The sequence below is a fragment of the Taudactylus pleione genome, unplaced genomic scaffold (assembly GCF_031769625.1).
Source record: "Taudactylus pleione unplaced genomic scaffold, aTauple2 ptg001575l, whole genome shotgun sequence".
NCBI lineage: Eukaryota > Metazoa > Chordata > Amphibia > Anura > Myobatrachidae > Taudactylus > Taudactylus pleione.
In genome coordinates, this window is record NW_028285972.1 from 700484 (window position 1) to 717621 (window position 17138).

A 17138-nucleotide genomic window follows, 5' to 3' on the forward strand; every position below is an offset into this window, starting at 1 on the left:
CTTTTGGCCTAAGGGGGCTTGAAAACAATGCTGATACTCTAGGGTGCTGCGACTCAAAGTTTGGGAACCACTGCACTAGACGATATGTCATCCAATCCGGTGGATCGGACTGACATATCCCCACTATGTCGCTGACAATGCGCGCTTACGCGGGTCTTCAGCAACATCCTCCATTGGCCCTACATGCAGGGCCGACAGGGAATGTCGTTAGCAAGTGTGAATGAACTTTGCGATACCGGCTCCCCCGCTGGGTCCCATAGCTGCCGATGTCGGGCTGGGTACACATCGTCTAGTATGGACCCAGTCTTACAGTACAAAAAAATGCAGGACAAGGACATGGTTTGTACACATTGCTGCATTAGCAATCAAAACACTCAAAATAAGCAGCAGGGGTGTATCTAGGGGTCAGAGTGCCCCTGTAAAAATAAGGGACAAGCCCCCCCACAATTATATTACATTATTACTACACAATTTAATGTATAAAGTGTCATATAGCCCACTAGGGAAAATAGTGCCTTTAATATTGCAATTAATAAAAAACACACATCCTAGAGACAGCCAAGGTTACAGAGAGTTTTCTGGCCTGGGGATACTGGAAGTTATACGTTGCGCTGCAGTGCAGGCGCATTGTCAGAACTTTGGACAGTCAGCTCGGAGACCCGGCAGTGCGTCCAATCATGGTGTGCAGCACTCGCTATTCAGTCATTTCACGTCTTCCATTCTGGGATCAACATAATCATTGTTGATCCCATGTACACATCCCGATAAGTAAGTAAACATTCCATCCCATAAAGCCCATAATTAGCAATAATATTTAATAAGTAACCCTTCTCCCCACCTTAAATCAATAGACATTGCTACTATACCTCATCATTAAATGAATAGTTCCCACCTACTGTTAAATGATTTACCTCACCACATCAATAAATTATTAACCCTCATCACACTAATACATAACCAAGTCCTCCATCCACTTACATTCATTTACTAAACCACAAAATAATAATAAAATGAATAGCTCAGTCCCCTCCCTTATTACATTAAATGGTTCACCCCCACTACACTAATAAATTAATAGACCAGCGCCATTACTTTAAAAGGTTTCCTCTCCTCATCCCCTCCACACTTAAGCTGGCCACACACTAGACCAACTTACATCCAACCATCTAACTAGTTGACTGGTTGGAATGAAAACCTGGTAAGGTATGAAAGCAAGTGACAATCAGCAATTTCCTCCCAAACAACGGAAAATGGACAAAAACTGTTGTTTGAACAAATTGTTTAGATCAAACATTTAACAAACTTATCTGACCGACCATTTACATCTGTTTTCTGGCATTTAGGAGCAAATTGCTGATCATCAGTTACTCCCATACATTACCAGATTTTCATTCCAACCAGTCAACTAGTTGGTTGGTTGGATGAAAGTTGGTCTAGTGTGTGGCCAGCTTTACCTTCTTTAATCCTGTTCAAGTCTTAAGGGGCACATCCACTAGACGATCTATTCCCTGTCCAATCTCTAAACGATTTTCCCTTGATATTTTCTCTTGAAATTTTATCTTTCAGTCTGAACGATTTGCAAACGATTTGCAAACTATCTTTAATAGATCAAGTGAAATTGACCTGCATGTTCAGTCGACTGACGAGACGATCAAACGACCAGCGGGAGCGCGCGTCGTTGATCGTTAACGACCAAACACTGCATGATTTATAAACGATTTTTAAATGATTGAACAATAACGATGTCATTATCGTTCAATCTCCTGCTAAAATCGTGTAGTGGATGCCCCCCTTTACACAGTGACATCATGATGTCAGCAGGGAGCCTGGATGTTCCTGGCTCTAGCCTCCATAGAAGACAGACAGCTAAGGACGGCTGGCTGGCTGCTGCAGTGGATGACTGACCTTTGATGTGGGACGGCCGGCGCTACTGTCATTAAACTCCGCAGCCGCCATTGTTAAGAAATCAGCATCGAGTCTAAAGCTGGCCACACATCTAAAGATTATCTGTCCAACCAGCCAACTACAGTAGTTGATTGATTGGAATGAAAATCTGGTAACGTATGGGAGTAAATGATGATCAGCAATTTGCTTCTAAATCCCAGACCCCCTCCTTACAGTCAGACTGTCACTGATGGAAGCCCTGCACCTTGGCTGACATAATGCTGCGATTCACGGGAGTGTATGGGTAGGGGGCGGGGCCAGGGTATAGTTTGTAATAATCTAGTTCTATATGGAATAGAAATAGATGTATGGTTTTCGTTTTCTGAAGATTTCCAATAAGGCCAGATGTAGCCTTATGGCATTATGGGTGGCAAACAGGTAAAGCTGAGAATTTTTAAATTTTACTTCATGTAAATGAGCCAAGAGTTGAGGATAAATAATGTAGGGTCTGGCACTACATTCAGCTCTGTAACACATAGCTACAGAAGATGTGAGTAGTGGATAAAGGTGCCCCAGTTATGCCCCAGGGTCAGGATAATAATGTGACAATACACAAGATGAATCTTTAGATCAAAAGACCAGTTTTATATTAATAAAACATGTCATGAACACTCATAACAATATGGAAATATGCAAATTTTGTTTAAAGTTACATAAATTAAGATCGAAATAGCCCCTGTCATATGCAAGAAATGCATTAAAAGACATCTAAAAACAGAAGGTATTCTCATAACTACTGTAGTGGATATCAACCAGCATTAGAACACAGAACAAAACAATCCTAGCAATTATGAAGAACTGTTGTATCCCTAGCCAGGCACCAGAGGTATCACAAACTTTCCAAATTTATTATGATTACATTTTTCAGTGAAAAATATAGAGTAAACACTGTGGGCCTGATTCAGAGCCGGACGCTATTTGCGCTCGCTCGTTCAGAAAAAGGGGGTGGCTATTTAAATTAACCATTCGCTCTTTGCGGTCTGTTGACGCCTCTATGTCTGAACGAGCGAACGAAACATGCGCTCACTATTTTGGAAAAAACACCCCCTGGCCGCTCGCATCCTACGTCATCTCCGCTATTTATTTGATTAATCGAGTACATCGAAAGGGGTATGAACTGCTCGCAGTGCTTGTGGTTGGATTTTCCTACCGCAATCATGCGAGCAGTTCAGGCTAAAAGACAACCAAGTGACGTGGTCGATGACGCTGCTTTGTTAATTATGCACACCCCTAAAATGCCCGTTTAGACCGTTTGGCACGCCTGCATTTGGATCTCCACTCCCCGTTTTCAAGCACCTTCCCCTGTTACCACCCACAAACGCCTCATCCTGTCACTCAAATTAGCAGGCATTCGCTATTTTGCGAGCACACGATTTCTGACCGCACTGACTGGTTCGCACATGCGTACGAAAACCCATACGCATGCGCAGATGTGCGAACATCGCTCGGAGCGAACGAGCGGCCGCTTACGAGCGGCTCTGAATCAGGCCCTGTGGCACCTATAAAGTAAAATGCAATACTTCAAATAAAAATATTGAATGACTTTAACCTCTGTGAGCAGGCAGATTGCTCTAGATAGATATAGCTATAGCTGTAGATATAAATGTGGATATAGCTGTATATATAGCTAAAGGCTACTGTATATCTACAGATATAGCTTTATCTACAGCAGCTGTACAGCTATATCTATGGGATGTCTATGTTGCATAAACATATTTAAGCCTGTAGGCATTATGGGGTTAATCATAAATATATGTAGATAGCAGAGAACATCTATCAGCGCTTATTAAAGTGATGGAAACTCTTCTATGGCCACAATTAACAGAGCCAAAAAGGACTCGTCATGGCAGCCGAGTGTTGCTCACAGGTGCAGTAAGGGTGGCTGAGCTTGCCACTTTGCCATACCATTGTGAAGTAGGGATGAGCGGTTCGGATTCCACAGAATCCGAACCGCTCCAACCATAGGGGATCCAAGTCCAGCGTTCAGGTGTTCCCCACCTGACTTGGATCCCCCTTCGAGGCTGAGTCGCAGCCCCCTGACGTCGGATCCTCGCGAGAGAATCCGACATCAGGGCTACACAAGTGTAGGGCAGAACGCAGTTAGAGTGGTCTGCCCTACACTGTAACAAATACACTGCCATGCTGGCGGCAGTGTGTTTGTTATAGCAACCAATGTGAGTCAGACACTCTTATTGGCTGCTGCGTAAAAGGAGGCCGCGTGCGCACTGGCCGGCCATTGACCCGCTTGCGAGCGCATAGGGCTTGCGAGCGGGTCTGAATCTGGCCCCATGTCCGCTATGCTGCCGAGAGTCAGTTTCCAGCAGTGTTGTGTACATGATGTAGTATGCTGTGACCTTGCCGGTCAGTGGAGAGTCCAGAGGCAAGGTAAGGAGTATAGTAGTCACTGCGTGAGGCCGTAGAAATTTAATATATGGGGCTCCCACAACTTAGTTGCTCCGGGGTCCCCACAAGTCTTAATCCAGCCCTGGAGAGGACTAACTGACTGCAGCAGCAGCCTCTCTCCCTAGTCCAGCACACAGCGTGACAACAGCAGTCAGTCCTCTCTCTCTCTGCCCAAACTTAACAGTTGCGACTGAGGCTGCCAGACGGAGCGCCTCCAACAGGCCCAAGTAAATAGACCCACTCCCCCTCCCTCCCCCATTGGCACCCCCGGCTCCAGGAAAATGGCCTTAGGAACAGACGCCGGAGCTATATTCTCTGATGAGCTGAGATGCCAGTGTCCATCTTCTCCAATGATTAGTACTCTCTATCATTCCACTTACCAAGCCCCTCTAATAATCCTCCCCCCACGCTTCTTCCCTCCACACTGTTGTACTCCCTGCACTATCTGTTCATGCTCCTCCATACACCTCAAATCTCCCCATCTACCTTGCACCTTCCTGTTCATTTTCTGTGCACTCTGCAAAAAGAGATGTGTTTGCAACAAACTTGCATTTCACTTGAAAATACAATGTCAGTAGGTGATTTCAACATTCCCATTTTCAAGCAGTGCCTGATCAACCATTAGACTGCAATCTAGGGCGCCAGGATTTGAAGAGAGGGGGCACCATGTAGTTGGCAGACAGGAAATAAAATGTAGACCTAATTTATTCCATGGTGATGATGGCATACAGCTTAATTAAAGAAGCTTGCCTAGTCAGTGTCACAAACCATGCTAGAGACCCCCGGTTGAGACCCCTACATCTCCCCATGCGCTTATGTCATCGCGGCTTGCTGAGCTGCCAGCCACTCCTGTCAGTGAAATCCAGAGTGGGGCCTATGCCTGAAGGTGCTTTCCTGCATCCCCGCTGTTGCCTTGGTGTCCCAGCCACACTTCCATGCACTTCCTGCACTTCAGTGTGTCAGACCTCCGGATCATGGGCGCAGCCATCTTGGATCAAGTCAGGTGGTCTAGATCCATCCAGTCAGCAGCACTCTCCAGTTGCTCCAGCCAATCAGCATCCAACCAGGGGTATAAAAGCCCTTCCCTGACTCTGTCTCATTGCCAGTACAATAGTGCTTTTTGCTACAGCAAGACCTATGTTCCTGAGCTCCGCTGGTTTTCTTTTCAGTTTGCCTGCCTCAAGTTCCTGTATACTCCAGTCAGGAGTACTCCTTCTTCCAGTCCAGCACACTCTATCCCAGAGTCCTATTCAAAGTGTTCACCCAATCCAGCATACTCCATCCCGGAGTCCTATTCAAAGTGCTTACTCCAATCCAGCATACTCCATCCCGGAGTCAGACCCAAGTTCTCACTCCATTCCTGCATGCTCCATCCTGGAGTCACCTTCAACTATTCAACTCCTCTACAGTAAACTTCAGCTCGGATTCTATTATAAGTTTTAACATTATTCTTCAAAGTCTACAGTTCTTCTCCGCAGTACCTTCAGTACCTTCAGTTGTGCATCTCTGCACCAAGGACTTTATTTACCATATTACATTTAGTCCTCATTCAGTTGTATGAACCAGAATTATATTAAACCATCTAAATTCCAACTACCGACTGGTCCAGGTATCTCTGTTCATCAACCCAGTTAGGGTTCACCAATCCCAATTACCTGAGCCGTGGCAGTCGGCCCTCATGAAATGGTTACCAAACATTGGGATTCAAGTCCCCTTTATATGGTCCAACGGCGTCACTTCAAGGCAATCCATGCCCCTCCTGCTAACAGAAGGTGTCTCTGAGGATTATGCTTGCCAACTAGCATGCGTGGTTGGCGTTCTCTCCAGATCATTACCCACACTTCTGTAATATGGGCACCATCATCTTGGATGCAATCACATAACTGGCTGCTCCAACCAGGTGCCGGCAAATATAAGTCACATGCATCATTAGCTCTACGTTTACTCAGACCTTGGGTCAGACCTTTGCCAGTACAACATCTTTACAGAGATTAGTACCGTCTCTCTGGTGTCTTTGCATCTCTGCATTGTTCCATTCCTTCCACTGCTTCTTGCTCAAGCCTTCAGCATTGCTTCAAAATTCTGCACTTGTTTCTGTTGTAAGTTTCCATCACTACTATACAGCACTCTGGGCCTGATTCAGAGATGGACACGGGAGGGATCTGTGCTGCTTCTTCGGCCGCAGTGGATCTGAGAAGTTATGTTAGTGCAGCAGGAGACATTTGCCGGCTTCTTAGTGTCGCTTGTGTCAAAGATGCAGCATCGGGTCACTATTGCTACCATTGGCCGGACCATCAGACACCTGTACATACCCTAAGGTTGCGCTGAATGTCCAACTGTCGAGGCCACTGAAGCTGCATCAAACAACGCAGTCGCTGGCTTTGGCCCACCCCTAAAATACCGGTGACACACCTGCATTTTAGATGCTCCTCATTGCCGCCGCCAAACTGATTGACAGTTTGCGGCTTCCCCCACACTGAGACTGGAGCCGCAGTAGCATTGCGGCACATGAGCACTATGGTTCCAGTTAGGGCCGGTGCTAGGCTTTGCTGCGCCCAGTGCCATCCTGTGTTGCCGCCCCTTCCCTCCTCCGCTCCCTCCCCCTGAGCCTACAAAATCAGACTAGCGCTGGGAGGGAAGGTGGGTGTTTCCTGCTCCCGCCGGATACTCCGGTCGACGGACCAGCTTGCAAGTGCCTGGAGTCAAAACCTTTTCCGATGCATGCGTAGTCCTGTAAACATTGGTCATTAGCGACCGAATCAGGACTGCGTACGGGGCTGAATCAGTCCCTCTGTATTTAGGCCCCCATACATCAGCAATCTGAAAACCACAATTGAACAATTTGAAGATTTATTGCCCGATTTTAGGATTTCCCAATCTAGCAATCTGCGCCCTGACATTACAGATCTTTTTCAGTGATTTGCGGATCGATTGCAGGAAACACAGATATGCCAATCTTGAAAGGCTAGTAACGGTCTGCAAATCTGCTGATCATGGCCATACACTAGCAATTTACAACCCCAATCCATCTGTAAAATCCAACATGTTGGACAATCTGATTTAACAATTCCAATCACTTTTTGGTTGCTATCTGCTGGTTGCTATCTGCTATCTGTGAAGCCCATACATTGCAGATTTTTATACACAATCGATTGCAAATTGCAGAATTGCCACAATCGATTGCTGATGTATAGGGACCTTTACCAAGTGTATTCAACTCCTGTTAAGGCCCCGTACATCAGCAATCGATTGTGGCAATTCTGCAATTTGCAATTGTGTATAAAAATCTGCAATGTATGGGCTTCACAGATTGCAGATTGCAACCAAAAAGTGATTGGAATTGTTAAATCAGATTGTCCAACATGTTGGATTTCACAGATGGATTTGGGCTGTAAATTGCTAGTGTATGGACATGATTAGCAGATTTGCAGACCGTTACCAGTAAAATGATGGGCCTTTCAAGATTGGCAGATTTGTGTTTGCTACAATCGATCTGCAAATCACTGAAAAAGATCTTGACCATCGCGACCATCATTTTGGCCGCTCGCTATAGCTGTGGGTGGTCACCCACAGCTATGCGAGCGGCCAGGAGGCCGCTCCAAAAAGGAGGAGGGACGGCCCTGATTCAGAGCGAGCGCTCTGTCAGAGCGTCCGGCTCTGAATCAGGGCCAGAGTTCTGTATTCACTAGTGCACTGCTGATACAGTTTCCACTATTCAGTATTCAATAATGTGCTGCATCTGACCCAGCCTCCAGCTACCTACATTTATCAGAGCTTATTTTATTTATTCCAGTTGGTATCATACTACATGTCATACTTACCTACCCTCCCGATTAGGCCGGGGAGCCTCCCGAAAATCTCGTGCCGCTCCCGGCTCCCCGAAAAGGCAGGCAAGTCTCCCGGCCCCACCGACCCACCTGCATAAACTCCGGCAGCGGGGGGGCGGTGACCCGATTCACCCTGAATCGCGTCATCGTAGCCCTGCCCCCTGCATCTCAATGCCCTTAATCTTGGCATTGTGAAGAGGGGGCGGGGCCACGATGATGTGATCGCAATCACACCGTATGCCCCACCCCCAATGGTGTGTCATCCTCTGAGCCATGCCCCCTTTTCTGACATTACACGCCCCCTTTTGGCTGCGAGACTTTCCCCGTGTGGTTGCCCGACAGCTCACTCCCGGAAAGAGGGAGCTTAATGTCGGCAACCCTGCTACACGCAGCTGCACCTGTTTCAACCTCTTGTTAACAGTGATACTTAGTACTCCAAGTGGCAACACCTCCTGCAGGCTGCCTCAATTACTACAAGCACTTCACTATTACATCATCTGTTACCTGCCTCTGCTGTAGTATTATTATTATTATTTATTTATATGGCGCCACAAGTGTTCCGCAGCACCTTACATAGTACATAAAACTAATAAGTGAACAAGAAACAAGTAACTTACAGTACAATTACAGTGCAGGACAAGGACACGATTTATATACATTGCTGCAAAAGCAATTAAAGCACTCACAATAAGCAGCCGGAAGTTGGCAGTCACGTGTTAGGTGCCCTTATGGGGAGAAAGGAGTAGAAGAAAATGTAAAGAGAAGCACATGAGGGAAGAGGTCCCTGCTCGTGAGAGCTTACATTCTAAAGGGGAGGAGCAGACAGATAGGTGTGACATAGAAGGGGAAGATACGGAGGAAAGAGCATGAAGTGCATTAGGATGAGAGCTGGAAGGCCTTGATGAAGTAGTGGGTCTTGAGAGCCCATTTGAAGATTTGTGGAGAGACTGAGAGGGAGAGCGTTCCAAAGGTAGGGAGCAGCACGGGCAAAATCCTGGATGCGGGAGTGGGAGGAAGTAATCAGTTGGCAAGAGGCGGCATGCATTTGTTGAGCGAAGTGAGCGGGCGAGAGTGTGAAGGGAGAGAAGGTCAGAAATGTATGTGGGAGAGGATTTGGTGAGGGCTTTGTAGGCGAGCGTAAGAACCTGTATTATTGTCCTGTGACCAGTGTCATGTATAAATTGTAGTATTGTGCTTCTGGCACTCCATTCAGTACATTTACAGACCATACTCATGCTCAGTCTCTTCTCAGGGTATCTAGATATCCATACGTGGTGTCTAGGTCCATGAGTAGAAGCATTATCAAGACTCACGCTTCATGCCGTCTCCTACTAATAACATTAACCCCGAGGGTCTCTATCTGATTCTGCAAAACCCCAGTGACGTGACAGCGATATTAAGAGGAATGTTCTAAGGGGCATATGTATCAAAGCTTGATGTGAGATATACTGTACAGTATATCACCAACCAATCAGCTCCAAACTATCATTTCTTAAACACAGCCTGCAAAATTTAAGTTAGAAGCTGATTGGTTGGTGATATATATCTCACAATTTATCTCACATCAAGCTTTGATACATATGCCTCTAAAAGAGACCACAAGATGACTGTGGTGAAGTGCTCATGTAACTTACTGCTAAAACCTTTATATGTAGCCATCTGGGTAGTGTGAAGAGCTGCATGCATGTATCTTTAGAATATACTTTACACTCCAGACATTAGTAGATCATTAGATGCCTAGGTCAAGCATGACAGTTGAATAGCCTTTGTTAGCTGCAAATGTGTAGTGTGAATGGCACAATGTGCTCTGTGTTAGCAGCATTTCAGGGATGGCTTCAAGTGTATTAGCCTTTGGCATCTGGAACACTTAATATGGCCCTGATACAACCCCACTGTCTTTACCGCAAAATAAATTCTTTTGCTTATCTCTCCCTTTGGTCTCTCCCAGTCAGGGCCGGATTGGTCATCTGGCACTTCTGGCATTGGTCCGATGGTCTCAGGGCCAGTTTGAGGAGAGTGTAAGTACCCCCACCCTCAACCCCACGCTGCTGGATACATGATTTTAGCTCTAGGGGAGGAAAGGGGTGGCGGTAGTGGGCCTGGAAGAGAGGGGGGTGTGCCGCGAGGCCAGGCCGTGACTCGTGGCATGCCCCCCTTGAAACTAAACCACACCTCCTTCACGCTCGCCAGGGCAGACTGCCAGGGCTGATGCAAAGCCCCAGTCCTTCCCTGATCCCAGTGAACAGTGAACTTCATTCTCTCACCCACTGTCATACCTTCACTGGCCTGTATGTAGTCAATGTCTACATTTAGAATGTTAATACCATAATGTCAGGCTGTCGATATAATGTCAGCATATCGACATATAGAGTCAAAATGAATTGGGTGCGCAATTTTTGCAACCATTTTTTCACTACCGCGGGTATGCGTGCTCCCAGTATCCACAACACCCAATTGAAAAAAAATGAGTGCAATAATATTTACCGCAAAACCCACAAGGGGAAAACATTTTGGGTAAAATTAGCCTGTACCCTCAAAAAGGTGTATGACATGCTGTGCATGAGGGATACCCTCTCATTACCGTCCCCGTCCTGCCTGCTGTCAAACTGTCAGAGGGGACCCGCATAGCTCCTCCTCCTTTTGACTCTCACCCCGCCACCATAGCAGCAAAGCAAGTAATGCTGTCACCCATCAGACCCAGCTCTCACACACTCCTCTTGTCCTCGACGCCAGAGACCACATTCAGCTTGTTCCGATCATACAGAAGAGACACTACAGGGATCGCAGTCCATCAATATAGCAGCTGCAGGAGAAGGAGGAGGTCTCCACATGCCCAGGTCCCTCCAATATGCAGGGAACGCGGGCTGACGGCAGCGCGGGAATCTGGGGGTATAGACACTTATTGAATTATTGACTAATTAAGCTAATTGGAAACTTCCAATTAACTAATTAGCCATGGGGGGGGGTGTCCCAGGGGTTCTGAAGAAATTCCCTACATTTTTAACATAAAACGGATTTTCCCCGACTATAAACCTGTTGGGGAGCAGCGAGAAATAAGCTGCGGTAATTCCTATAGAAATTACTGCGACTGATTTTCTCCCCAGCAATTGAATAGAAAAACGGGAAAAACCCTGCGCCACTGGATTTTTCAAATCACGCCCGCAATTGAATATGTGGAATCCTGCAACTTGAAAGTATCAATTTGTTGATTTGCCATTGCTGCTCAGGCTGCTGCAGTGAAATAAACTACTGCCCAACAATTAACCAGGCAGACCTAGTGAGATGAGCACATGCACAGCCTGAAGTGACAGGCGATTTATTAACGATATGGACGATTACGACATTTGTGAACGATATGTCGTTCAAATCGTTCAGTGTGTACGCACTATTTGGTCAAGGATGCACGCCTCCACGGGTCGTTGATGAGGTCTTCTGTCCAAGGGCGTTTCTAGAGAGGAACTGGCCCGTGTGCAGTCTCCTACATGGGCCCCCTCCGGCCGGCAGCGCACTGAGCTGTGTGAGGCCAGCACCAGAGTTATAGACTCTGGGCACTAGAGTGCGCCCAGAGTCTATAGAGTATGCGCAGGTCACCGGGAAAGTGGACGCTGCTGCCATTTTGCCAGTACTGCGCATGCACAAACAGCCATTTTCCAGTCGTTTTTACAGTGCCGGACCCCCACGCAGACGTGGGACTGCGGGGAGGTAAGTAATACTGTGGGTGCAGGGTGTGCAGTGCGGGGCCCCCCTGAACCCAGGGCACCGTGTGCCCTGCACACCCAGCACCCATTATAGATATGCTTCTGTCGTCTGTACCTACAGCTCAATTTTGACTGTCGTTGACTATAAGGTGCATAACGTTTAGTGTGTACAAAATGAACGACGAACAATAAATGTCATCACAGCCACTCCCCGGACACTCCCAATCCTCCATTTTCAGCTGCATGTGCAAAACTGCAGAAGGTGAAAAGGCCCTGATTCAGAGTCGCTCACAAAAAGCGAGCGCTCGCTCTGAATCAGGCCCAGTGCTTCCATCCATGTATCCCACACCACTGCCCACCAATGTGTACAGCTCGCATGTCACACATGTACTGTATATAATCACCAATACACGCATTGTGCATGTATATAGTCACCAATGTCCACCAATGTGTACAGGCCATATGTCACCAATGTATACAGGCCGCATGTCACACATGTATATAGTCACCAATACCCACCAATGTGTACACGGCTCATGTCACACATGTACTGTATTTAGTCACCAATGCCCACCAATGTGTACAGGCCGCATGTCACCAATGTACATTACACCACTGCTCACCAATGTGTATAGGCCGCATGTCACCAATGTATATTACACCACTGCTCACCAATGTGTACAGGCCGCATTTCACGCATGTATATAGTCATCAATGCCCATGTCGCGCATGTGTATAGTCACCAATGCCCACCAATGGGTACAGACCGCATGTCCCCAATGTATATTACACCACTGCTCACCAATGTGTACAGGACGCATTTCACCAATGTATATTACACCACTGCTCACCAATGTGTACAGGACGCATGTCACCAATGTATATTACACCAATGTGTACAGGCCGCATGTCACGCATGTGTATAGTCACCAATGCCCACCAATGGGTACAGGCCGCACGTCCCCAATGTATATTACACCACTGCTCACCAATGAGTACAGGCCGCATGTCACGCATGTATATAGTCACCAATGTCCACCAATGTGTACAGGCCGCATGTCACCAATGTATATTATACCACTGCTCACCAATGTGTACAGGCCGCATGTCACGCATGTATATAGTCACCAATGTCCACCAATGTGTACAGGCCGCATGTTACCAATGTATATTACACCATTGCTCACCAATGTGTACAGGCCGCATGTCACGCATGTATATAGTCACCAATGGCCACCAATATACCAATGCATGTCGAAATACTGCACTTGTTGGCATCCTGAATGTAGACAGTCAGTCAACATACTATACCACACCTCTTCTGGACCATAACTAATCTCACCAACTTGGCCTTCCTGCTCTCTTGCCACAGCCCCCTTTCCTTCAGTATCACATTACCTCATGCTTGACTCCGCAAATAACAACACCTAAATTCTCTGGGTCCAATCCAATTGTCACCTTCACTAACACTCCTCCTCCTTGTTTGTAAATGCCCTACCCTCCCCTGATATTACCTGATATACCTGCCTCTTTCCACAACAACTGAGTGACTTCAGTGTAAGACAAAGGGGCTCATTTATTAACGAGTTTTAGCATTCACAACGAGTGATAAAACTCATTGCGTATGATAAATGCTGCTCCAGCCAATCAGCTCCCAACTGTCATCTGTTTGAAAAATGACAGTTGGGAGCTGATTGGCTGGAGCACCATTTAGCACTGCCAATGACATTTTACTCCAACACGGCTTCTTTCACTATCAATATAGCCTTTCATTTTATGAAGCTTCTATTACAATGTTACCTCCGTTAAGCAAACCTACTTCACTTGTCTAATATCCAATACAACCTCTATGTGGATGACACCAAAATCTGCTGTTTCTTCACTTTCATTTCCCTTGCTGTCTCCCTGCTATTTCCATATACTGTAGGTGCGCAATTACCTAAAGCTCACATCCAGTCTCTCACAGTCGGGATTGGTATGAAATACTGGTTGTTTAGCTGCCAGTTCAAATCCTGACAGGAGAAGCCCGACAGAAGGAGATCCCGATGCTGGCTAGTAAGTACCCTGACCCTCCCCCCCTAACCCTAACCCTCCCTTAGGGATGCCTAGCCCTAAATCTCCCGGGGTGGTGCCTAACCCTAAGTCCCCCCAGGGTTGCCTAAACCTATCCCCCCCTTCCCGCACCCTAAACCTAACCCTTCCAGGGGGTGCCTAGCCTTAACCCACCACCCGGGGGTGCCTAACCCTAACCTCCCCCCAAAACCTAACCCTAGCCCCGCTACACTCCCTAAACCTAACTCCCCTCCTATGGTTAACACTAAGGATGCCCCAGACTTACCTCATTCGGGCTGTCGTCCTTCAGCATCGGGATTAAGATTGGCATAAAATTACCAACGCCTATCTTAACTCCCCCATCGTGCTTCTCCTGTCGGGATATAGACCGGCGGCATTTAGTCCGCCGGTCTATAAACTGCATGCCACAGAAATGACAGATAGAAGCTGGGATAGATGCGTGAGGGGAACACCAGATAGGAGGAGGTTGCAGTGTTCAAGACAATAATCATAGAGGGAAGTTAATGGAAGTTTTGGCTACATTTTGAGTAAGAGAAGGGCATATTAGAGCAATATTTTGAAGATATTTTGAAGATGGAGATGCAGTTTATAGACCACCGGACTATATGCCGCTGGTATATATGCCGACAGGAGAAGCTCGCCTATTTTAGGGCCTCATTCAGAGGCGGTCGGAGGATGCAAGCGGTCGCTCAGAAACTGGGCGACCACTTGCATCCTGACCGCCCGCCTCTGTTGCGGTCGTTAGGCTGTGGGTTAACACCCACAGCTCTAACGACCGCTCGGGTGATGGTCGCGATGGTCATAGACCATCGGGGATTACGACGAGACCCTAGGGTAGGGTCTCCCTTGTCGTAAGCCCCGGAAGCTGAGCCGGAAGCTCTCCACTGACATCACTAGTGATGTCAGTGGGGCCTCCCCCAAACAGTAGGCGTTCCCATGGGAACGCCTCCGTTTGGGCTGCCACCCCCCCGGCCCGCTTTCCAAACGGGACGAGCTGTCAATCAACATCGACAGCTCGCCCCCTTTGGATCGAGAACCCGCTACGACCGGCGCTGCCGGTCATAGCGGGTCGCACGCATGCACACGACGGCGCCGGCGCCGTCATGCGCATGCTCTGTGGGGGGCCATCGACCCGGTCCGAGCGCATCGGCGCTAACGACCGGGTCTGAATGACCCCCTTAATCCTGGCGCCAGAACGCCGAAGGACGACAGCCCGAATAAGGGGTTTGGAGGGGTTAAGGTTAGGCACCCCTAGGTGGAGGGTTAGGGTTAGGCACCCACAGGGAGACAGGGTTAGGCACCACCCCAGGAGTTTTAGGGTTAAGCACCCCTAAGGGAGGGTTAGGGGGGGAGACAGGAGGGTTAGGGTATTTACCAGCTGGCGTTGGGATCTCCTCCTGTCGGGCTTCTCCTGTCGGTATTTCATACCGATCCCCTTTCTGTAGCAGGACTGTTTCCTCTCTCATCTCGTCACATCCTCTGCATCACGCTGCAATATTCTCCTCAAACTCTCCTAGAGTTACTGTACATCTGAGCTGTGAATCTTCTCTCTGGCAATGACCCCTCACTCCCACCTACGCATGTGCCCACTTATGGAATTCCTTACTAAAGCCGATCAGACACTCTACAAGCCCTTTATCTATACATATCTATAAATGCTTTCTTCATTAGTGCCTTCTCTACTATACTAATCAAATAAGTACACCCCCAAAACCGTTTCACTGTCCAAATTCCCTGTCTTTTCTCATCCATCCCATTCCCCACTAGATTGTAAACTTTCATGAGCCTTCGCTACCCTTTAATTACATGTCTTTATTTTGTCCACCTCATAGGTCTCTTCTTTATGTATGCTCTGTTTTTCCAACATCCATAGCTGCGGAGCACTGTGGCACCTTACAAGTCAGCAATAATAATAATAAATAAAGGCTATCAGAGGCTTTAGTGACAGGCCCTCTGCAATACTGTAGGTTACCTTGTTAAGTACAATACTGTAATCAGTAGATTCAGCAAAATGAGACAACAAGTATTACACAGTTTTTCCCCATGAATAAACAACAAACATAATATTCTACCTAATGATTTTTAAGGTGGAGGAGCAACAGGAGTCATGTCATTTCTTTTTAACACATCTCACATGATTGCCAACATAATTCAAATATTTGTTTGCTTTCATTTGTAAATTAGTGCACATACTAATAAAATACTAATAAATAATAATAATAATAATAATAATAATAAAATTACTGCACATACTGATAGTGGGAAGTAACAGTCTTAATTGCTCCCTTGCCTTGAAGTGGGTTCAGCCTGTAATGAAATCTATTAACATTTATAGAAAATAAAAATGTTCTTAGGCAGCAGTGCCACTTAGCAGAACCCCATTCTTCCATAGAAAAACTACAGAGACTTCTTACCCTCCAGCAGTCTGTAGTGCTGCACACAATGAAAGATACAAATGAGAGGATCCCTAAGACAAGACTCAGGACCTCCACCGATGAGCTGCCCATTCCACATCAGGCAGCAACCGTGTCCGTCTTGGGAAAAATATCTGAGGAATATTAGAGTGAAAATCTGGAAAATACGGCTCAGTGGCACTAAATGCTGTGTCTGGCTGTTCTGCGTTCATTAGAGCTTTCCAGAGAATGATGTACGGCTTTACCTTTTATGTCTGGAAAGTGATTAGTTGTATGCTGATGTATTAAACAGCTCAGTGATGTGATATTTTAAGCAGTAATCAGTACAACCAATGGTCAAATGCAGGTTTATAAAAGGGAAATCAAACCAAAATGTTTTTTTTTGCTTGTTAAATTGATCTTTATTATGAATTGTTCTGTGCACCCTGTACTATATGTACGGCGCTTTGGGACCACTTGTGGTGCCCTATAAATACAATTTAATAATAATAATAACTAGCTATGAAATCATGTATCTGCATTGTATACTAGTCACTAGAATGGGCTTATTTGCTATTCACTAGAATCCGATTTCTGCATTGTATGTTATTAGCTAACAAGCTGCTAATCAGTTACCTTACAAGCTATGGTATAGAGATGTACGATATTCTGACGTTCACATAGCTGAATAATTATTGAATGTCTGCGCATGGGTCTGAGTCGCACTGTGCATGCATCAAGGTACATTACTCGCAGCAACTTTTCATTTGCAGCGGCCATTTGAGGGAGATAACGGGGAA

The 17138-nt window shown here is 46.6% G+C and overlaps 1 protein-coding gene across 1 annotated transcript in view; it reads right to left on the bottom strand.

Annotated features, from left to right (window-relative positions):
- The window catches only part of LOC148442277 (claudin-16-like), a 77419-nt gene extending 60967 nt beyond the window's left edge, over nt 1-16452 (bottom strand). The window contains exon 1 of the mRNA XM_088464093.1: nt 16360-16452. Within this exon, the coding sequence (XP_088320219.1) occupies nt 16360-16452 (93 nt within the window). The remainder of the gene's footprint in view (nt 1-16359) is intronic.
- Nucleotides 16453-17138: the final 686 nt, after the last annotated feature.